At 37.7% G+C, this 24,270-nt stretch overlaps 1 protein-coding gene across 3 annotated transcripts in view; it reads left to right on the forward strand.

Annotated features, from left to right (window-relative positions):
- PIP4K2A (phosphatidylinositol-5-phosphate 4-kinase type 2 alpha) overlaps positions 1-24,270 on the forward strand; it is a 161,309-nt gene that overhangs the window by 72,214 nt on the left and 64,825 nt on the right. For all 3 annotated transcript variants that reach the window (XM_036023346.1, XM_028505623.2, XM_028505620.2), the window contains exon 2: positions 22,975-23,072. In XM_036023346.1, coding sequence (XP_035879239.1) covers positions 22,975-23,072 — 98 coding nt within the window. The remainder of the gene's footprint in view (positions 1-22,974; positions 23,073-24,270) is intronic.

Raw genomic sequence — 24,270 nt, forward strand, 5'->3', positions numbered from 1 at the left:
TGTTGATTTTATCTTACTACTAATGACAACTCTGTTCTCTTGGCTATAGTGGTATCAACTTTCTACACTGTAAAATTACCATTTTTTCCTTTGTTCTTAAGAAATATTTTATGGGGAGATACTTGGAGACTATGTAAGCATCCTGTTTCTCACCATACATTTTCTCATTAATTTTAGCATTCATTGATGATTCTTACCTGAAGCAGTTATTACTGTAGTATTTGCCCACTGGTGATTTTTAAATTTCATCTACCCATATTATTTGGAATTTTACTGTAAAGAATAGCTTCTCATCTGTCTGTCTATGCATGAATTCATAGATTTTTATTGTATGGGTTACCATCTATTATCATTCTTTCTTTTACAAAAAAAGGTTTATGATTATTTGGAAGAGGATTATTACTAAAGCAAATAAGCTTTTTAGTGACTGGCAATACCAAGTGCAAGTGCATGTCATTGGTGTAATGGTGTCCTGTGGTCTTACTGCGCTGCTTGCTGGGCAGCCTATTGACTTGGCTCCTGACCTATGGGTGTTGTCGTCTTGGTTCCTGCCAACCCCCCTCACCTCTGTCTCCATCTTACTTTTTACTCTTACAACCAATCAATCAATCAGTCAGTCAACACATACATACATACATACATAGAAATAACTGATGCGTTAAACTGCCTGAGTCTGCTAACTTAATTGGGATGGATGACAAAGGTAGGTAAGAGGACTCTGAACTCAGATACATTGCAGTAATTGAGACATAAGGAGTCAGACCTAAAATTTGCACTTCTGTCTGAGCTTTAGGTGGGTATTGTGGTTCTTTAAACCAGAACTTCTGTAATATGAGATGTGTTGGGTTGTTTTTTTTTGTTTGTTTTTTGTTTTTGCTATTGTATGGCTTATTGCAATGTTTTACTGATAATCATACACTTGGCCATGTCTAAAAACAACACTAGGGTTATTGCTGTGAAGTGAGCAAGTACAACAGTTCTAGAACTGCTGGCTTAGTGGACTCACATTTACAAGGTAAAACAGTTTCCATTGTCAAATCTCCATTTCATATGTTATAAAGATCATTTCTATCCAGTGATATTTTTATTTTGTAATTCTGTATTTTAATATCTAAGTAGCAACATACATTATCTTCTGAATAGCACCAAAGTGGAGCATTTGAAACGGTCTTTAGAACATCACAATATATAGTAAACACCGTCAGGGCTCTTAATTTTAGTATCCTGCATCAAAGGAATAGAGGAAAGAGGAAAAAACACATAGTTAAACTCTTATCCTAACAATTGGGGCACTGTAAATCATCATTAAATTAGCAATTTGGGTCAAGGAGATGGCATGGTGTCATTAACAGCTTCATGTTAAACAAAAAGGCCGCCTATCCTACATGCTCTATTCATGTGGCCTGTGGTTGGAGACCTACCTTAGGAGGCAAGCTTTTTTAGTCAGATGGGCCCTGCTTACCAATTGCAGAGTATAGCATACACAGTCTAATCAACTGAAGAGTCTTTCTTAGTCTATTTGGGCAGCCATATCAAAATACCGCAGCCTGGGTGACTTACAAACAACAGAAATTTATTTTTCACACTTCTAGAGGCCGGCAAGGCCAAGATCAAGGCACCAGAACGGTCATGTTTTGGTGAAGGCCCTCTTCCTGGTTCATAGATGGTGCATACTCTCTGTGTCCTCATGTGGTGGAAGGGTCTAGGGGTCTCTCTGGGGTCTCTTAGAAGGTACTGACCCCATTCATGAGGCTCCACCCTCATGACCTAAGCACCCCCTAAAGACCTTACCATTTAATACCACCATCTTTGGGGGTTAAGATTTCAACATATGAATTTCGGGGGATATAAATTTGCATACTATAGCAACAGCTAATACCCCTTCCTTTTTTTCCCCATCATTTAGTGAAAGTAAAATGTCTTTTTTCTTAATCCCTAAAAGAAATCTTTTAGGAAGGAAGGTTAAATTCCCCCCTGTGGAATGTAACACATCTATTGCCATCATAATTACAAGCCCTGTCACCTTTGTTATCAAGTAGTACTTTCCATAATAAGTGTGTTCCTTCTATAGTGTTTAAAAAATAGAAAACTAGTGAGATTGGGTTAACAAATCAACAAATTAGGAAAATGACATTTCCTGCAGCTAGAGGATTAGGCCTGTCTCCTCAGTGAAAATGGTAAACCACCTGACATTTTACATTTGGATATGTTATTTTTGTTTTAAATTTGTCTTTAGTGTTGTGTATAAATTATCTAAAAGTCACTCTTGCTTTTTGAAATATAAAATGTTTTTCTAAAAGGACAGCCCATTTGATTAACTCAGTTGATATATTGCTTTCCTTGAAATAAACATTGTCATCCCCCTCTAGCTCACTGTGCCTGCTGAGATGTTACTGCCCTTGTCTTGAGTAATTACATATTTAGGGAGCTCTTGATGCATCCACATTTTTGAAGAATGCAAGCAGGTAAACATTTAACCACATGTAAGTAAAATATTAAGTAAAACATGCTTATAATAGCTGGTTTCTCTTTTTTTTCCTTTTATTATCAGGCTTTCAATAGTGCTTGTTTAGAGATGGTGAGTTTAAAGGTGTTTATACATTAAAACTGAATGCATCCTTAAGCATATTGGCCTAAGTCTCTAATAAATGTTCTGTTCTGTTTGATTGGCTGTCAGTGAATTATGTGGGAGTGAGAGGAACTTGTTTATTGGTGGTGGTGGTGGTGTTTTTAGTATACAGTATCACTTAACAGCATTTAGGTTACTATTTTTTTTCTGTGATATTGGGGCCTTTGGTTGATGAAAGAGATGCATTTATATTATGAAGATAATTTCAATAATGGGTATGAACATTCTTAGTAAGTTTAAGATGGCATGCAAAGGTACAAAAACAAATAGTATCTTCCTCAACTTGTAGAACTAGATAGTGTTTGGAAAATATTTTATTTCACTGATTTTATACCAATAAAATAATCTTTTAGTAAGTCATCTTGCATTCTATCAGTCCAAACCTTGGCAACTTGGTAAACAGAAATTTAATAATTGGCATTGTAGTTTTTGGTTTTCAGAGAGATGGATATGAATATCAGGATTTGTCATAGCTAGATGTAATAATAAAGTCATTTTTAAAGTTTACACATGAAGGATTTAATTTAAAAAATTTTAAAGTATATTTTATTGATTATGCTATTACAGTTTTCCCATTTTTTTCTCCCCTTTACTCCCCTCTTCCCTGTACCCACCCCCCTACCGTCATTCCCCCACCTTACTTCATGTCCATGGGTCATACATACAAGTTTTTTGGCCTCTCCATTTTCCAAACTATTCTTAAACTCTCCCTGTCTATTTTCTACAATTTGTTCAACAAATATATCATGTAGAGTTGGTCCCTAGGGTGGGCAAGAATGTACAAAGATGAGTAAAAGCTAGTTCCCACTTCCTTTAACTGCTTATAATCTAGGAGGAAAAAAAAGACAACTATAGGCAAACTTTTCTTTCATGTGCGAAATTTTGTGTTATCTTGCCATTATAGCAAGTGCTTATATTTTCATATTATCCTGTCTTTAGATAAGGAATCAGTAGGGTTCTCAAATCATTGCTATCACTGAGTATCATGGGGATTCTTAAATTCAACAATAAAAGGCTCTACACATAGGCAAAAAACCCTGTGTGGTTAAATGGCAGCAGTGAAATCATAACTTGCCATATATCAAAGCAAGGTTTTAAGTGGCTTTTCGTATCTTTCTTATCTTTCTTTAAATATTAGACTTTGGTATAACAAATGTAGCCAAGAAGCAATTGATTGATTGATGTTTCTCTTTCACATCAATGTTTCTCTCCTTCTCTTTCTCCCTCCCTCCTCTTCTCTCTAAAATCACTGAGCTTGTCCTCAGATGAGGATTAAAAAAATAATAATAAAAAATAAAACAGAAGGCATTCCTGGGAATGTTTGAAATGTAGCAAACCTAAGTCTTGGTTTGCTAATGTGGGACTTATTGTAGCAAAAGTGACTCCATTTTGGGCAGGTTGGTTGTTAACACAATGAAACAAGAAAATTGTGATTTTCCTCTTCTAGGATTTAAAAAGTTGTGATTTCCATGGAATTCCATACAGCAATCCCTTGGTTTTACTGTAAACATGTTTAGAGTTAGAAAAAATAAATTATCAGTAATTAACTTATTCAGAGTTGCCAAAACATGAATTTGGAGTTATCTAAATCACATTTCTAACTGCATGTTGACTGATAAGCTTTGTTAGGTTCTTTAAAATCATGTTTTCCAAAGGCAAGCATACTTAAGACTCTGAACCTTTAGCCTTTAAGATCAAAGAGGAAAATACATCTGAATGCACAATTGACTCCTGAGAAAAGACATTCATGAGAAAATGTTAAAGAAATTATGCCCTGTTTAAGTTCTGCATCACAATACCTCAGACATGGCCTTAGGGGACCATTTAGAGTAGCCCTGTGTTGTTCCTGGACATATAGTATTTGTAGTGCTGGGGCAGGGAGCAGATCAAATGCTCACCTGCAGTCTGGTCTTTATCTTAATGAAAGCTTAGCCTCAAATGATTCAGAAGGAAGAAAGTTGAAATATAAAGATGAAAGAAAAAAAATTGAATCTTTTATAAGAGCTGAGAGTACAGTTCCTTGTCCAACCTTCTAAAAGTTTCCACATTTAAAATCCAGTGAGGAATGCCTCAATTAAATCTGGTGTGTGGCATCCTTAATTCATGCTCGTAGCATACAGAAGATGAAAAATTAATGGCAGTTGATCTAATTAGGAATTAAGATAATCTGTTATTCTCTGGGTTTTTTTGCTTATCTATTTTTAGAGTTGGTAGAATACATAGATAGAATGTAGTGGGAGGAGGTGGGGAAAGGAGAGATTTATGCAAAACTCATGTGATCGCAAGTGCTGTTTTTCCTAAAATAATGAAACGAGTAGAATTTTTGTTCTTTTTACAGTTTGTGAATTAGGAGTATTTGTGGGTAGGAGATATATATTATACTTTGTGTGACACCTTAAAAATTTGTGAACCATGAAATGGTGACAGGTTGTTTCTTTCACTCAGTTAAAAAAAGTGCTTGTTATTTTTATTATTTGTAAAATACCTCAATACATTTATTTGTTAGTATATACCCATCTAAGGAAAGGGTTAAAAATATCCTATTTTCAGCCAATGAAAAGCAATGAACCAATACTTTTTTTAAAAAAGATTTTATTTACTTATTTTTAGAGAGAGGGGAAGGGAAGGAGAAAGAGGGATAAAAGCATCAATGTGTGGTTGTCTTTCGTGCGCCTCCAACTAGAGACCTGGCCTGCAACCCTGGCATGTGCCCTGACTGGGAATCAAACTGGCGACCCTTTGGTTCACAGGTCAGCACTAATCCACTGAGCCACACCAGCGAGGGCTAATGATTATTTTTTAAACCACATCCCTCTACTTTACATTAAAACATGAATTAAATTCAAATCTGTATGAAAAAGTGATTTTCTGTATTTCAATATGATAGAAGTGTTAGTATCCTAAAACCTAAGCTAAAATCTAAATTGAGCTTATCCTCAACTTTCGGAAACATTTTCAGTGACAAAAGAAAATTATGTGAGAAATGTAATCTGGTATGTCTTAGAAACAATCTTCTCTTGTTCTGAATAAAATAGCTTTGGACTATTGTTTGCTCAACAATAACTTCTTTTTTAGACAAAACGAGTTGTCTGTTGGCTTTCACTTATTAGAAAAATGCACTTATACATGCTTGAAATAGTCTTTTAGGCTGAAGAATGTATCTCACCAGGAAAACGTGACTAATTCAGCATATTGGATAGAGAAGCTCAGGGTTCAGAAGCAAGTTGCTGTGAAGCTTTGTAATAGAATTTATTTTAGAAATGGGGGTGAGTAGAAATTAACTTAGAAGATTGCGATGCAGATATTTAGATGCCAAAGGTGCTGTTAATTTTTCAATCATGACATAAATATATATCCCAAACTTTCAAAGTTTTGCAAACTCCTTGCATGCTTTACCTGTGATTATCAGGGATGTCCTCCCACAAACCCATAGAGGAGGCTCAGCTGGACCCCTTCTTCCTCATAAGATACAGGGCCACTGGGTTGGCCGTAATGTCATCTATTTTGATGGGGCACCATGACCAGGACTTTAGTAGGGTCCAGTGTCAGAAATGTGCAGTAGGTTGACACAAGCACATAGGGCTTACCATGGAGGAATCTAATTCTACCTTTTCTTCTCATGATCTAAAGGAGGCCATTAACCCTCTCTGTTGAGTTATTTCACTGTATTTCTTATCTATTCAAAGAGAATAATTCTACATCATCATTATGAGGGAAAAGCAGCTAGTAAATATGGAAGTTTTTTTTGGACTGTTTTAAAATATATTCCTATGGCTGTGTGAATGCTGGGTAGTATGTCTGCCTCTGGCCAACATGGATATAATAGGATTGAGTTTCTTTCTCATTGGTGCATTTCTAAATGCTGAGAGCATGCAGAGCATTCTGCCAAAAATACCTGGGGACCGTTCTCCAAAACACAAAGCCAAACATCCTATTCTCCACTGCAGGGCTAATAGATGGGTAAAGATAGTGTATTATTTTGAAAAATCCTCTATAGAACAATAGACCCCAAATATTTTTGATCACACATACATTAATATTGTAAATGTTACATATTAATGTTATATACATTTTATAGCATATGCAAAAACTAAAAATTATAAGATTAAATTTTAAAAAATAATTTTAACACTATAAAAACCTCTTGCCTTCATTAAAATGATTTTGTATTTTTTAGTGAGAAGAGTATAATTAATTTGTGGAGTTTTTTTGAAGCTTACCTGTAAGGTTTTATATTTTTTGATTCTTGGTTTTAATGACTTCTGTTGTTGAAAAATTCTCACAAAGATGTAAGAATACATAATATTCTCATAAATACAAATGGAAGAACTGTCTCACCAGCCTAATAATCTTACTCCTTGTCTCAGCCCATCACGCCAGTTTTAGTTCACTTGATGAAGCTTTTTAGTTGACTTTCAGCTATTAAATTTCATTTTCTCTGAAAACTTCTAAACTATTGGAAGGTATTGTTGTTTTTGGAGTTTTAACAAGTGGGTTCAAAACCCATTAACAAATGGACTCAAAACTCTCTGGCAAGATTTCTAATAAACTAGAATATTCTATTTCCAAGTTTTCGAGTGTGTGGATATTAAGAGTTTCCATAGGTGACACAGTTACATTGTTTTTGGCCACAAGATCACAAAACAGTGGAAACATTTCCAAACATCTGTTTTTTAGAATCCCGTCTTTTCAAAACTTTAATTTCTCTTGAAAAGCAGTTATTTTCTTGGTCGATGCTGAGTCTCACCTTTACTTTGTAAGGAAGCTTAAAGTGCGTGGATTTTTTTGCTGCTAAAGAGCACACTACTGACAGGCACCTCTGACCCCTGCCTGCAAAGGTCCACAGATTTGGAACACTTGTCCTTTTGCAAAGGAAAAGTAAATGACTCATCTTTTAAATTCCACAACTTTGTAAAGTACTCGAGCTCTGCTTGAGCTCTGCTTCCCTGTCAACCACATAGGGTGGTTCTTTGTTTTTTGTTTTTCAAATTTGTTTTTAATTCTTCTAGTTGACATACAACCTACACTATTATATTCGTTTCATGTATATAACATAGTGGTTCAGCATTTACATACCTTACAAAGTGATCACCACGAAAGTCTAGTAACCATCTGTCACTTTAAAAAATTATTATGATATTATTGACTCTATTCTATATGCTTACATTACATCCCATGACTTATTTTGTAACTGGAAGTTTGTACTTAATTCCCTTTCCCTTTTGTGCCCAACCCCCCACCAGAAGCAGAAAAAAATGTCACTTAAATGCAAGTGTAAAGCAAATTTCCCAGGCTGTGCAACTTGTTCTAAACCTTGAGTCTTCAAACATTGACCAGCATTTTCAGTGTATCTGCAACTAATATCTCAAGGCACAGCACACACTTAGAAAAGTTCATTTATATCAGTTAGCCAAAATGGATGGGAGCCCACATTTTAAATAGTCTTCTCAATAACTTAATTGTTTTTGAACGGTTCTTGTCTTTTTTTATCAAATCACCAATGCTTTGACCTCATAACATGGTCAGTAGAGAGAACACACCAGGAGCTCAGCTCTCTGTGAGCTCTGCCGTATTCGTGTTAACTGGCACTTGTGTTTTTAGTATTAGCTTCAGTCAGTGGTTCTTTTTCAGGCATCCTTTGAAACAGGTGTCTGTTTTGTGAGGGTTAATTAAAACCAGATGTTAAAACCAGATGGTATGTTCTGTAAATCCACTCAGTGGGGCACATGTAAGCTGCAATCCATTGCAGTTCACTGGATGTGGACAAATGCATGGTGTTTCCACTGCCAAGCTCCTCCAGGTTGTGGGGTTCCTAGTATTTCTTCAGGTTATCTCCCTTACAGTGTGTAGCTCATGACTTTGACGTATGGACTGATGAGGCCATATGCCAACCTGTTCCTCCAGCTTTTATGTACTTTGTGTAAGCTTCATATACAAATATATGAATGTATAATTTTTCTCTAAAACATAAATGGGAGCATATTGGACACATCTTACTTTTTTCACTTCATACTATTTCCTTCTATATTAGTACACAAATATATGTAATGTTAATTTCACCTGGTCTTTACCCCTATATTTCTAGGTAATAGGCTTATACTGTTGTTTATAAATGTCAGTTGCAGTATTATTTCTGGACTTTCTGCCATGGTAGATGATGCTATAGCTCCCCCACTCCTTTTCATTTTTCTTCTTATTACTCCTGTTGGTTAAATAATGCACAGCTCTTGGTTAAAGTAACAGTGTTGACCTTACTATGTCTTAGTGATCTTGAGTACTTTATTCAATACTGAATTTGATAATTTAGTGTTGTGTGATGTTAAATATCACTGAACAAATGCTAGATTTCTTTCAATACTTCTCTTTTGTATTAGGGACTTTTCTTGCGTGTCTAGTCATTCATTGCTGCCCATTCAAATTTCAGAATGAGATGCCAGAAAACAGACTGCAAGTTCTGGGAACTTGGAGTGGCAATGCTTGTTGACCCAGTGAGCTTTTAAGTGTGGGTGGTTGGGGAGTGGGCAAGCTTCTCTGTTGTTGCCCACTAGTGTAGTTTTTCGAGGGCCTTTTCTCCTGAGAGGAATCTTCCAGCAGAGGGGAGTGGCCACAGGTGTGACTGCAGCAGAGCAGAGAGCAGGTACTGAGGTCCCCAAGGTGAGAGTGGAGATTTCCACACCTCCTGTGCCCCAGGCTGGTCCCTGGTCCTTTTCTGTGCCTCTTGAGTTCAGTTCTCTAAAGAATCAATTCCCTGTCTTCTGTGGGTGCAGTGGCTGGCAACAGGCAACATACTTCCTGCTACCTGAGCTCCAGGTGCTTATTCTGCATCCGGGAGAGCAAAGTGGCCACAGGCATTTAGGTGGCTACTTTCTCTCCTTATATCAGTTAACAATCCTCTATTTTTTTTCTCTTTTAAAAATTCTTTGAAATTTCTCCCTTTTATTGTCTGCTTGCCTTTTTTTTTTTTTGCCACTTTTTTTTCATCTCTAACTTCTTTTATTGTCATTTTAGCAGGGTTTCTGGAATGGAAGGAGACAAAAACACATGATCCAGTCATCACCTAAAATGGGTATCCAGGAAAGCTACTGCGTACTGGAAACCGTCTTCATATTGTTCTTTCTTGTGCAGTAGAACAAGCTGCCCCCCTGCCCTCTTCATGGAAAATAAATTCAAACCCTAACCAAATCAGGAATTCAGTGCTTCCCTTTTGGAATCTAAAAATAAGTCTCAACTATGAAGTTTACTGAAGAAATCTTTTTTTTTTTAAGTACTGAGATACATGTGCCCAACCCCTTCTCCTCCTTCTCTGTCATGTTGTGGATTTTGTTGGTCATGTGTGAATGGTTGGTTTTCTAAGTGCATGGCTGTCTCTCATTGCTTTTTCAGCAGATGTGATTTTTGTCTGGGTGTGTCAATGAGACAGCTGTTTTATGTACCAGCTCCTCCTCATCTTCTCCATAGCCAGCCAGGCCCACTCTCAGAGGGGTGTGGGAGCTTGGACCTTTTGCTAGAATTGCTGTCAGCCTGACATCTTCCAGTGCCTTCTGGGAACTTCTCTTTCACAGTCCACTTGGGGCACTGCACTTTCAGGGTGTCCTCATCACTGGATGAATTTGCAGAAAGATATCAGGAAGTCTTGAATTATTTTGGCATGTTCGCTATCTGAATATCAAAAGTAAAATATATTCATTTGAAACTTTCAAGATCAGTTTCTTATACTGCCGTGTCAATGCTAGCTTTCATGGCCCCCACCCCCATTTGAATAAAGTTTATATTCATTCAGCCCCCACTAAGTATTTGAGTATTTGGATGTCTTCAATTGCAAGTGTCAGAAACCTAACTTCCAGTAAGTCTAAAGGGTTGTTTGGTTTGTGTATCTGCAGAGGATGGCTGGAGATAGGCTGGCCTCAGGAGCCACTGGGTCCAGAGACTCAAATGATGTCATCTCCACCGTGTCTCTTGTCTCTCTTATCCTGACTTTCCATATGTCTGACTTTCCATATTCCTGAAACCCTGGAATGAGGGGACAGGCTGAAGACATGGTTACATGCAGCTGCAGACATACCCTCTCAGTTTAGCATCTCTTCTATGTCTATATGTTGATATCAAAACAAAGGACCACAATCATGCAGCATCCTTGATTGTAATATTGGAGCTGTGGCTTCTTATCTATCTTTGTGCAAGCCCTCCCACACCCATATAAAGAAAACACTTCATGAGGTCATCTGTTTCTTCTAAAATTAAGAGAACTCTGTGGAAAGTTGTTTTGTGATTCATTGGTATTTGTGAGACCACCTCCCATGGGCCAGGCACTGGAGCCCAGTGGTGGCTGAAACCCTGGAATGAGCAAAGTCATCCAGGCCAAAGTTCTTAGGTGGGACCTGTGCCCAGCTAGAGGGTGAATTCCCACTGCTGCTCAGCACCAGATGAGTGATACCAGGCTGAATGCCAGATCATCCCGTTGTTTTCAAAGAAGCCAGAATCTAAATCTGTATGTAAATTTTCCCAAGGCTGAAAAAAATTGGTAATTAATTCAAGCATTTTCTAAATCACTGTCTGGGCCAAAACAGTACATCACTTGCCTTTTCTTCTCAAACTCATTTGAAAAAGTATAAAACAAGATCAAGAAAGCTGGAGCAATGTTTTCAAGGTTAGGCAGTGATGGAGTGGCAGGACCAGGTTCTGTAATAAGTCTTCTGACTCCAAGCCTGTGGGTCTTAGGAATGGGCCACAATCACATTGTAAGATACTGTTTTCATAGGCAAAAATTTTCTTGAATTTTTAAAAGCCTGTCTTACCACTGTTATATAACCTGTGAAATTTTGGCCTTGTATCAAGTTTCATATCAGACTTTTTGGTTCATGAAAGGTAAAATTTTAACATGAGGTTGGCAGAGGGCCAGCCTGTGAGGAACACCCACCAGAAGTCTGATTGAGTTTGCAGATACCATGTTGACAGATGGTCTATGGTAGGGTGTGTCTGTGTCATAAATTAAAGTAAGATTCTAAGAAAGAGTTTAAAAATATATTTCTGATGGCATTTTAATTTTAGCCAAGTAGCCATTAATCAAAAGACTGACTTAATGATTCTTGTTCTACAGAAAAATCCCCTTGAGTGTAATAATTTGGGCTTTTTCATTTAATAGGTGCTGGAATGACAAACCTCTGTGCCTTGCTTTGCTATCAGGACAGCTTTGTTTGGCTCATTAAAATAAAGCATTTATTGTCTACACATTTGAAGATAACTCACAGTTCAAAAGAAGGCTTTAATTAAAATATACTTGCATCTTTGATTTTTGTGTTATCTTCAGATACAAAGGTATTAACTTAAAAAATAGTCTTAGAAAATGATTGGTAATGGAGCAGTTGTAGAATTGAGCTTTTGGCTGAAGACGAATAAAAACACATTTCACAATATTTTCACCTGCCCACTTTCCTACCTCTTTCTGCCTGCCCCTCTGAAACCACAGAACTTTCAAATTGCTCTTCAATTTGCTGTCTCAGTTGTAATGAGAGCCTTACCATTCCAAGTGCAGGCCCATGATTGAGTCATAGTGAGCCTTGACTTTTTAAAATTATTTCAGCCTATATTCATTACAAGATTATAAATTTCCAAGTGAGAGCAAGTTAATTTTTTAAAAACATGGAATAAGAAATTGCAAATAGGTATCAAATACAATTTTTCTTTTAAAAATTAGATAATCTTTCTCACTACCTCCACTGCTTCAAAACTTGATATGAAAATCAGTAGGAAAAAGTAGGAGAAACTGGTGCCTTTATGATATTCTTTGTTCTAAGGGCATTATAGTTTTTACGGCAATATAAAATACGAACTTTGGTATGTAAATCAGTGGTGTTATCCCCATTTAACAAACAATAGTATTACAAGAATTTTTTAGACTTCCGCTCCAAGGTATTTGGAATGCAGTGGTTATAGATATTGCACCCAATTTGTACAATTTTGTGTACACCAGCAGTCTACCTAATTTGTTAAAGTTTCTTATAATGACCCTTAAAGTTTTTTGTCTGTTTCCCTGCTCCTCCTCCAGCTCCCACTCCCCACCCTCTCCAGAAATAATGCAGATGTCTCTGGAGAAGACCAGAGAGGAGGACATGTACAATCTTAACTCTAGTTTCTTGGTCACAGTATGGAAAATATTTTCTTAGAAATGCACCTGAGGTCATTTTGTATACCTCTGGGGAGCATCAGTGGAAGGTTTAATTCACATTTAAATGGCCCCTGCTGTTTGTGCAAAGGCGACAGAAGGTGTCAGAATTTCTAGCTGTGATTCCTTTCAGGAGCTCTGGAATACCCTCAACCCTTATCTCCTACTAGTAATTTTAGATTTCTAGTTATTCACTTCCTAAAGCCAATGAACTCAAGAGCAGAAATGTTCAAAGTAAGCTAGGCCGTGGAAATCCTCCTGTGCTTATCTGCTTATCAACCATTGAGTCCACAAAGGAATTTTGCTTTTTAGGATGAATCCAGTAAGTGAAATGTATCTATTTTCAGACACTGGGATACAGAGGAAGAAAAAGGTTTTTAACATTAATGGTGAATTTATATCACTTGTTTATTGTAAACTCAGCATCCTTTTTCAGAAGCCAGAAGCAATTGAAAACTTGTAAAGTCTGGGGAATCTAGTATGACATATTTATTACTTGATTTCCCTAAGAAATTAATTAAAGTTAAAGTAATACCCAAAATAATAGTCGTGTCAAGTTAGGCTTTACAATTTTTTCCTCATTGTGTCCTTATTGGTCATGAGTCCTTGGTGCTTATCTTGCCCAGATCTATCATTTTACAGTCCACCTACTTTTCAAAAATCATTGAATTGTGGTTTAAAATATATACTTATATATTTAAGTGGTAGAAATGTTGTTTGGGAGATACAGTAAGCCCTCTTCAGTCTGCATCTTGAGATTTTTGAGGAGGGATAAATGGGCCTTTCAAGATTAGTCCCGCTCTTGCCATCTTCCATCTCGTCCCAACCCCAGGTGTACAAGGTGCCAGGAAACCACTTCCTCCTGTCCACTCTCATTCAGCCTCTGTACCCAGCATCGCACCCTGCTGGATGCCTCCTGTTTCATCTCCCTATGGCATAATTTGTAGTGTATTGTCTATTCTAATTAGATTAAGTATCTCAGTGTCTACTACATTTGAGAAGTTGTTTTTTTTGCCGGGGGTGGGCGGGGGGGTCCTTTTTGTGTATGCTTGGCTGAATGAAAACCAGTTGCTAATTATGTGTTAGTCTGGGACTGTGAATATATCTGAATCAATCAAGCACCATTAATAATGCTTCACAGTTTATGAACATATTCTTTATCTGACTTAAAATTATATAAATTAATGAATTTATTTATTTGTTTACTGTCTCAGTGTGAAATGGCTTTGTGGGTATCTTGGGATGTCTTAATTTCAGAACCATTACCAACTGGGTCTCACTTATTTATTCCTTGTCCAGTAGCTATTTATTATGCCCATTTTTGCAGCTTAATTGCAAACTTTGTTTTCTTGCCAGCGTGAATTCAGTGTTACATCTGCAGATCTGGTGGGAAAAACCACCTATGTTTTACAATGTTGGAGGTAACTTGAGTGGGATAGAAATTTGATTGTTTTGCTGAAGAGAGGACTGTCTCAAGATACCTTTTCTGAGTTGAACCATAAAATTTACTGTACTGTGTGTGAATCATATTTTTCATAAAGGAAAAGTCAGTTTGCTTTAATAAATAATTGTTTTGGAAATCGATTTTGTATTCTTTAAGCATACTGTTTGTGATTCATTATGATTTAATAAACCTAGCCCTGGCTGGTGTGGCTCAGTGGATTGAGCACTGACCAGCCTGCAAACCAAAGGGTTGCCAGTTTGATTCCCAGTCAGGGCACATGCCTGGGTTGCGGACCAGGTCCCCAGTGAGGGGTGTGTGAGAGGCAACCACACATTGATGTTTCTCTCCCTCTTTTTCTCCTTTCCTTCCCCTCTTTCTAAAAATAAGTAAATAAATAAAAATTTTAAAAGAAAAATAAAATTAAAAGATTTAATAAACCTTTGAGAAATATTTGTTTTCCCTTTTTTTTGCAATCACAAGGAATGTCATCAGAGAAATAACTTTTCAGCAATAGTGGTCTTCACAACTGATATAACTGCAGTAGACTATAGTGCCTTTTCAATTAAACATGTATTTAATCATTTATTCTAAACACCTAGTTAATTATTCCTCTTTCAAAATAGGAATCCTATAGAAGTTTTTTTTGTGTGTTTTTTTGTTTGTTTGTTTTTTTTAAACGCAGTGAAGCCTTACATTTCAGGTGGTTGTCGTATGAAGTTGCTATGCATCTTACCTCACAGGCTTTAAGATGCTGCAAATGAGCTTAGGGTCAGCCAGTCCTGCCCCCTGAATTTTATACTTGAGGAAACTCAAGTGAGTTGCCTGACTAAGGAAGACTTAAGCTGAATTAGTTTGCCTAATCGCACTGAGCCTCAATTTTCTTATCTGGAAAATTCGGATAGTAATTCCTACTCTATTTGTTTATAAAGATCAGATAAGATACTATGTCTAGCATGTTTAATGTATGCTTAGCAGGTATTCACCAGTTGCAGCAGTGAGCTTGGTGGCAAGTTTTGATGCAGTGAAGGCCAGGCTGAACCTAGATCCCAATGGCTCTCCCCACTCTCCTCCCCTCACCGCCCGCAGAGTCAGCCAGCATTTCCCCCTCTACCCACACTCTCCCCGCTCCTCTCTCCCCCAGCTCTTGAACACAGTCAGTAACGTTGGAGCACTTTGTAGTAAACCTTTTAGTCACCCTCCCTGCCCCCCTTTGCCATGGTGTCCATTGATGTTGACAACAAAGCTTCTTTATTTTGTGTCCTGTGTGGGGCCCCCATGCCGTCCACATTAATGCCAACGGCTAAGCAGAAAGGCAGAGCTAGTTCACACTTGTATGTTTTGGGGGTGCCTAGTGCTATATAGAAACAGAAGTAAGAGACCCTTCTGAGGGCATTGGGAGACCCAGCCCACAGCCTCTCAGGCTGAGGTATTTACAGTGTTTTCACAATCATGAACTCTATAGAACTGTGAAAACGACTGTCAGCACAAATAGAATATGAAAAACTATAGCCAAAGTGGTTTGACAACTAGTACTTCACAAGTATAAAATGGTACCACCCTTTTGTTGGGAGAGTTTATTTGTAAAATATTTGTAACCTAAAGGAAGCTTAAATGTAGACTTAATAGTTTATTAACTAACCTAATGAAATTTTAATAGACTTCAAAAGTACTTTTACTTTGTAAGTTAAAAGCTATTTGGATTTCATAATACATGCTTATTTCTGGTGTGTATATGCTATTTTCCCCCTCAAAATAGTAATGGCTAACAAATTGTTTTGTGTCCTTTTAGGAATATTATATAGCATATATAAGTATAATTATATATGAGTATTTTCTATGTAAGTATCTATAAAGAAAGAAACATAAATGCTTTGTTAATATGATGTAAACCATTATTAGTTTAGCTGCCAGTTTTGAGGTGGGCCATTTGGAATGACTGGGCTAGGTAATGTGCCAGACTAATAAATTAAAATTTTCTTAAGCTGAAGACTTTGAAACCCAAGAAATTTGTCCTGAAAGCAGCAGTTTCACAACACATAGCCCTATGTGGAATATAGAAATTAACAAGTAGGATTAACTGACCCTTATTCAAGATGATCCGTCATTGTCATTACCTGTATCACTCATGAATGTGAACTACAGACAAGGATGTATTTTAGTTTGTGTGATGTCAGACTAATAGGCTAAAGGAGAGAGTTATTCAGCAAGGTAGATGGCCCTGCAATTATTGGGCAGTGCTATAATTAATATTTTGGTAAAATTGATAAATGGTGAGCTTTGTATACAATAAAATAAAACATTTGTAGAAAATATAACATAGGGTCTCATGGGTACACTATTGAAAAATATTTTTTACTAACTAAAAGCTTCTTTTAAGTGGTAAGTCCTCTGGTTGATGAAGTGTTCATTCATGGGTCTTTAAGTCTAGCTACCCACCTGACTAAGAGGTTTAGGGAGGAATATTTTGGGGAAAAGAGAAAGCCAAAGGAAACGTGAAGCCATTGTGAATGAAAGGCAAGCCCGAAAATGCCTGTGAACTAACTAATATGACTTAGTGCCAAGTACCTGCTCGGTGATAGCAGTATAGATAGATATACCAGGCTACATTATAGTCTGCAAAATTAAGAGAAGATGGTAGGATCTCTATGATTCTCTTAATTTCATCATTTTATGATTCTCCATAAACCAAAGTGGAAATGTAATCATCTTTGATTTCTCATCTCTTGTGCAGTAATGGGGGCCAAACATTCTCTACGTTCTGGGGTATTCTGATTTGTAACTATGAGACTTGCAGAAATAACTAAACCTGTGCCTTTACCAGACATTTAAATGAAACACGGATCACATCTCTCAATCTGTCTGTCAAAAGCCACAGCAGCTTCACCCCTCACAGAAGCCCTTGCCCAGGCCTGTTGCAGTGGGCTCCTTGCTAAGCTCCTGTGGCATTTAATGTCTAGACACCAGCATTTCTTCTCTGCTGTTTTGTATTTTGCTCTGTATATCTGCTGCCTCATCAACTATAGGGGAAAACTCTTTACAGTCAGGGATAGTGTTTTACACTGACTTTCCATTTCCAACTGATCTTCCTGGAATTCATTTTTATGGCACATTTCTTGTCCTCTTTCTGGCACATTCACCTAGCAAAAACCTCAAACCTGACCCCAGCCACCCTTGCCTCTGCACCTGCACCCTGAGGCTGACTCTGCTGGAATGTCACTCCACAAGTTCACTTGGCTCCCTATAAATTAACCATCCCAGCTCTGCCTAAAAGCCCAGCCCTATTTCTTCCAACTTGTTCTCCCACATTCTTTAGTCATTTTCTCCGTGTTCTCACTAAGCCTCTGAACCCCCTCCCTGCCTCCCACTCCTAGCACATGACCATGGCTCTCACTTCCAGAGAAAAGTAGAGCTGGCAGACAGAGCTCCTGTCTTCCCCCAGCCAGATTCTGCCCCTTGTGCACGATTCCTGTCCTTGTTTTCTCTTGTTGATAGAGGACTTGCCTCCCTAGAACCATTTCATTCACATATGCCTGGATCGCATCCCCTCCTACCTTCTCAGGAAGGGCCGTGGAAGTAAAAGCCATTTTCTCTCAGGCCCTTCCCCTGTCCCCCATCTTCTTCATCTTTCTCCTCTCCTTCACATCCAGACTTCTTAAAAACTAGCCAGATTCAGTGTCTGCATTCTCTTAGCTCACCTGCTCTCCTCAGATGATTCTAGCCTGGTTCCATCGCTCTGCTCCTTCAAACCCCTCATGCCAAGGTCACCAAAGACCTCCATGTTGTTCAGTCCAGCAGACATTCCCATTTGTCTTCTGGGAAGCATTCAACACCATTCCTCCCATCTTGTTCTTGAGTGCCTTCATGTCTATCTCATAGTTCCTCCCTTTCTCCTTTGCAGGACCATCCTCCTCTTCCAACTATTAGTGGATTGATGTTCTTTCAAGATGGCTTCCAGGTCTTCCTACCCTCTCATTCTGCCCACTCTCCAAGTTACCTCGTTCACTCCTGAGGAGGAACTAATGTCTTATACACAGATACATATATTTTTACCTGCTGCCCCTGGGAACTTAAGATCCACACGTCCACCTGTCTACTTGACATCAACACTTAAGATGTCTCAGGAATACGTCCAATTTAACAAGTTCAAAACTGAACTCTTCTTTGAAAATGCTCTACCTCTAAATGGAATCACAGTCTTTCCCATCACACAGCCTGTGTTTTGCCACCTCTGTATCGCTGGAATCTACTTTCTTAATCTCAGCTGCCTCAACTCTTTCCCAGGCTACCATCCTCTCATGGAGTCCCCAGCAGCCTCTTCCAGTTCTCTTAGGCATACTGTTCAGCCCCAGCCCATCACATGGCCTCCCCACCACATTAATCTTTCATTTCTCCAGTTAACTATGCCTCCTCCTGCCACAGGGCCTTCATACCTGCGACCCTACTTCCCGGCACCCTTTACTGCCTTCTGCTCCAGTCCAGCCAGCCCCACCTTCAGTCATCACTGCCCTGGTCCATGCCTGTCATGCTTGCTCATATCCTGAAGTCCTTCTACCTCTTGACACTGTCACTGTTGAAATGTTACATTTGTGCAGTTCTTCAATCAGTGTGTGTTCCCCTCCAGACTATAAGCTGCCTGAGGGTGAACACTGGTGTTTGGGCAGGGCCCAACCCAGAGTGGACGCCCACACATTGTACTCATGAAAGGAATCGATATGGGAAATGCTCAGATTTACACATTCCATCTTGGTGGAAATATTTTCATAATTTTTCCCACAAAACCTTTTTCAGAGCAGGAAGTATAAAGCAAAAAGAATTAAAAAAATATCTCTTTTCCTACTTCCAAATTGGATTTTGCTTTCTCAGTAATCACTTGAAGCATAGATATAGTAGAAGAAATCATTTATTATACTGTCTCCAACTTTTTTCTGTATAATTTAGTGAAAACAATATAGAATTTATTACTCCTTAATTTTCCGTGCCACCCTGTAAACTCCTTTTGTTTTTATTTGCAGTTTTATTTCCACAAAATATTGAAAAATTGATTGTCATCAGCTTCATTCTAATTGTGCTTACTGTCACAAGACTTGGCTTTTAGTTCTGATTCTATTTTTAAAAACTGACATTCCAGTGCTAGTATAAAGATATATAAACTTAAGTTTTTCACAAATATACTCTGAGAATTATTCAGTAATATTTACTTGAGTAAACTGAATTGGAGACTATGATTCTAAATTAGTCTAGAGTTTTGTTAAGTAGGAGTTTCATACATTTTTACTCACCGTAACATGAAGGAGATTTTAGTTAATACCGAACGGCTAAATGTGATGTCTGGTTAAGTTATTACAGCAACTTGATAGGAAGAGAATTATAATTTGGTCTTGCACAAATGTAGTTGATTCAGAGTTATCTCAAGAAAACCACTTGCATGGAAAGATGATATAAATCATCAGTTTTTATGAGTTTAACTGGTGGTTGCAGTTAAGGTTATTTGGAACATTATAAAGTGGTTATAGATTCTAATCTATTACAATGTATTTTAAGATGTTATTTTGATTATTTTATTCCATAATCAGATGATATCATTTGCTGTTTCAAGCATCTGCCCTGTTTACAACTTTGCTTCCCAAACTGTGCCCTACAGCATCGAAGCAAATTCAGCAGGAGTGCCACAGGATGTTTTAAAATTTCAAGGGCAACGTTGAAATACTCAATATCTGTAGGACACCATGCAACCTACTAGCTTGAGGGAGTTCACAATTTCAACTTAGATTGTACTACTCTCCTTAAATGATGTGGTATCTTAGGGAAGCTGGATGGATTCCCAACAGCTGTGTAAAAGAGGGGGTACCCATGAAAGTCAGAGTGGATCAGGGAATGAGGGTGGTTTCATTGTGAGGTCTGAGTATTTGTGCAGTGCCCAACACAACCTAATTAAATACTAATTAGTATGTATGTTAATTACTTTACTAAAGTATTAATATAATATTTATTTTATAAAATATGCCTGGTAGTTTGTGTATTATGTTTTTCTTTTTGTCATAGTTTTTAAAAATATTATTGAACTAAATTTTTAGAACAGGCAATTCTTTAACATGATTCAAAAATCAAAAGCATAAAAATGAACACAGTGAGAAGTGCCTCATCTGGGTTGATGGTAGCTCCATGCTTCTGATCGTTCCAGCCAAAACCTCTGAGCAGGTCTTGGCTTCTCTGTCTTTCTCACACCCCACATTCAGGACTACAGGAAGTCATGTTGGCTGTACTTTCCAAACATACCCAGAATCGGATTCCTTGTTCCTAGCCATACTGTGGTCACCCAGGTCAAAACAGGCTATTGCTACAGCTCCTCATAACTGTACTTGTGCCTCCCCTACTCCACCCCCATTTCACTCCCCCCAGCAATCTTTTGAAACCCTAAGTTAAGTGATAATCACTGTAACACCCAGAGTGGAATAAAAACACTCTGCCTTTTGTTCTACTGCACAGCGTGGAACAAAAGCCAGAGTCTTTTTAGTGATCTGCAGAGCCATATAGGACCCACGTGCCTTTACTTCTGTGATCTTAGCTGTTACTATTCCACATGTGTTCTGCTACAGCCACACTGGTCTCCTCTTCCCAAGTGTACCAGGCACACCCCTGCCACAGGGTCTGTGCACTAGGATGCTAACCCTATGTCTTTCAAACCTTGGCCCACTCCAACCTACTCTTTTTAATGTATTAGTGACCCCCACCTGTGTACTGATGAACTCTTTTATCCTGCTCTTTTTCTTTTTTTTTTCCATAGCTTTCTAACATAGTAGGTAATTTACTGCCCACATGGTAATTTACTAAGTTTATTTTATTTTTTGACTCTCCCACTACAATGTAAGCTCTCCAGAGCAACTAGAAGAATAACTTGGCAGTAATAGGTGTGCAGCAAATACTGAATGAATAATGTACAATATGTGGTTAAAGAATGTACATCATTCTTAATTTTTTGTCAGTTTGAATTATGAATCAAAGTATATTCAAATCTTCCTCTAAAATGATGGATTGTCCATTCTCCCTAACACCTGAACAACTTTTGCTCTGTACTTTCAGGCTAATTAAGTACTTATAAAATGTGAATCTTATCTTTCTGGCTAATTGAACCTTTTATCATTATGTACAGACCTTATTTATCCTTAACAATGCTTTTATGTTAAAGTTATTAGTTTATCTACTATCAGTAAAGGTAAGCCAGCTTTTCAATAATTTTAAATTTTGTTCCTTTTTGAGTTATGCTTTAGGTATGTCCCTTGCATATAGCTTATAGTTGTTGTTTTTTAAATTTAAATTACTTTATTGTTGTTCAATTATAGTTGTCTGTATTTTTAATTTATTTTGATATCTTTTAACTGCTTGTCCATTTATGCCTATTGTGATTATGTACAGATCCAGATTTGTTTCTGTCATTTACTTTCTATTTGTCCCACTTTTGCAGTGCTTATTTTTCTTCTTACTTGAATATTTTTTATTTTATTTTTTTAAGATTTTATTTATTTATTTTTAGAGAGGGAAGGGAGGGAGAAAGAGAGAGAAAGAGAAACATCAATGTGCGGTTCCTGGGGGCCATGGCCTGCAACCCAGGCATGTGCCCTGACTGGGAATCGAACCTGTGATGCTTTGGTTCCCAGCCCGCGCTCAATCCCCTGAGCTACGCCAGCCAGGGCGAGTATTTTTTTTTAATTAGTTTTATTTGTATTCTCTTCTGCTAGTGTGAAGCTTATCTACTCTGTTTCTGTTCTTTTCATGTTTATCTTTAAAATTTTTACCTTAATACTTAGTCTAAAGTTAACATCTTAACTCTCCTCCTGAACACTACACAAACACTGCACCTCTAAAGGTCTGCTTCCCAGCGTACACGCTGTGGCTACACAGTGTTTGTATCCACCCCTTTTTGTTTACCTGTGTTTTTCCATGTATTTACCTACTTATCTGATTCTTTTTGTATTGCACCTTTTCCACACACACTTAACTTTTTTTCTGAAGTATATCCTTAGACTTTAAATAATATGCTTTAAATCTTACAGGTTTCTTTAAATTCTGTTGTAGGTAAGTTCTCAGTTTTTCTTTATCTGGAAAAGCCTTTATTTCGCTCTTATTTTTTTGAAAACTAGTTTTGATGGATACACATACACTATTGATTATCTGTCTATCATCTACCTACCTATATTTGATGTGTATTTTTTCCAACACCTGAAAACAATGAACTGAATTCTGACACTGTCTTCCTGGAAACAGCATCAGATCCCACAGGTTAAAGGTTTAGTGCCATAAGACTGCTCCCGCTTCAGAGGCCAATTGGAAGTCTAGGTTGTCACTTGTGCTTCTTACTGACTGGCTATAAATTGGATCTTCCTAAGATTGTCTTCTCAGTTCCATTAATTTGCTAGCACAGCTCCTGGAGAACATGTACTTATATTTACCAGCTTATTATAACAAATCCAGATGAAGAGGTACTTAGGGCAGGGCCCAGATAAGTCCAGAGTGTAAGAGCTTCTGTGCCCCTGGCACTGGGGTACACCGCTCTCCTGGCATGTAGATGCCCTCACCAACCAGGAGGCTCATCAGCTCTTGTTGCTCAAAAGTTTTTATAGTGCTTAATCTACTCCAGCTCCCCACTTCCTCATCCCTGAGGTTAGTGGGTGGGGCTGAAAGTTTCAAGCACTTCCCACCTAGATAGTAATAATCTGTGCCATTTATTTTATATTTTTCTAGATCAATGAACTGAGCCATGTTCAAATCCCTGTTATGTTGATGCCAGATGACTTCAAAGCCTATTCAAAGATAAAGGTGGACAATCACCTTTTTAACAAGTAAGTGGAAGTACGACCTTTTCTAGAACTGATGTGGCTGCCAGGAGTATAATTTTTTGTGAATTTCTATAATCACATTGTTTTTCAATGGGTAGGTGCAAAGTTTTGCTGATGAAGTTAATTCTGCGATAAACATAACCATCTGTCATTTTCAGAAAAGCAACAGCAGGCCCTCTTGGGTAATATCCTTTTGCCATATGGCATATTGTTTTCTATGAATATCTTATACGTTAAAAGTGATATTCTCATTACAATTTAGATGTTTCAAGCTGTAAATTGCCTGGATTTTTTTTTTAGCAGTTATGGACCTCAGTTATCTTACATAAAACTCTCATAATGATTATGAACAGAAGTGATGACTTCGTAAAAAATAAAAAATTAAGGTGTATTTTTATAAAACATAATTGGATGCCACATTGGGCATTGAGACTATTTCGCCTTCATTGGAATGTCATTTTAGGTGTCACCATGGAGCCCTTTACATGGTGGAATGTCCCCTGGGAGCTGGGACACCAGGATGTATAAGAAATGGCCCTGCCTTCAAGGGGCTCATGGTCAGGCAGGTGGTTGAAAACTGACACATATACAAATTACAGTAATTTGGTGTGTAAAGTGCCTCAACAGAGGGGTGTGTGTGTGAACACAAAGAAGGAAGCAATTCTCAGTGAGTAGGATGAACCTCAAATCCTAATCAAAGGATTAGCTCAAAAATTATGAAAATCATCTAATTAGCTGAAATTTCTTAATGGGGCCATTGTTCTAATGTGAAACTCATATGTTAAATCTCCTCATAATACTGTGTTGCAGGGGTGTCCAACCCATGGCCCATGGGCCACATGCAGCCCAGGATGGCTATGAATGCAGCCCAATGTAAAATCGTAAATTTACTTAAAGCCTTTTTTTGCTCATCAGTTTTCATTAGTGTTTATGTATTTAATGTGTGGCCCAAAACAATTCTTCTTCCATTGCATCCCAGATGTGCCAAAATGTTGGACACTCCCGGTAGAGGCTGACCATTTGAGGGGATCTTTTCTATGTGAATTTAGGTTGTGGTATTTATATAAAATATATTAAAACAGGTCATTCAGGGAGTGAGAGCAGTTTTGTTTTGTGAGCTTCTATCCACTAGTATAATAACCAAAGATGAGTGTGGGGAGCACTGTTTGTGGCTCACTCTGATGCCCTTCCCAAGTGTCCA

This window comes from Phyllostomus discolor, chromosome 1 (genome assembly GCF_004126475.2).
Source record: "Phyllostomus discolor isolate MPI-MPIP mPhyDis1 chromosome 1, mPhyDis1.pri.v3, whole genome shotgun sequence".
NCBI classification, from domain to species: Eukaryota; Metazoa; Chordata; class Mammalia; order Chiroptera; family Phyllostomidae; genus Phyllostomus; species Phyllostomus discolor.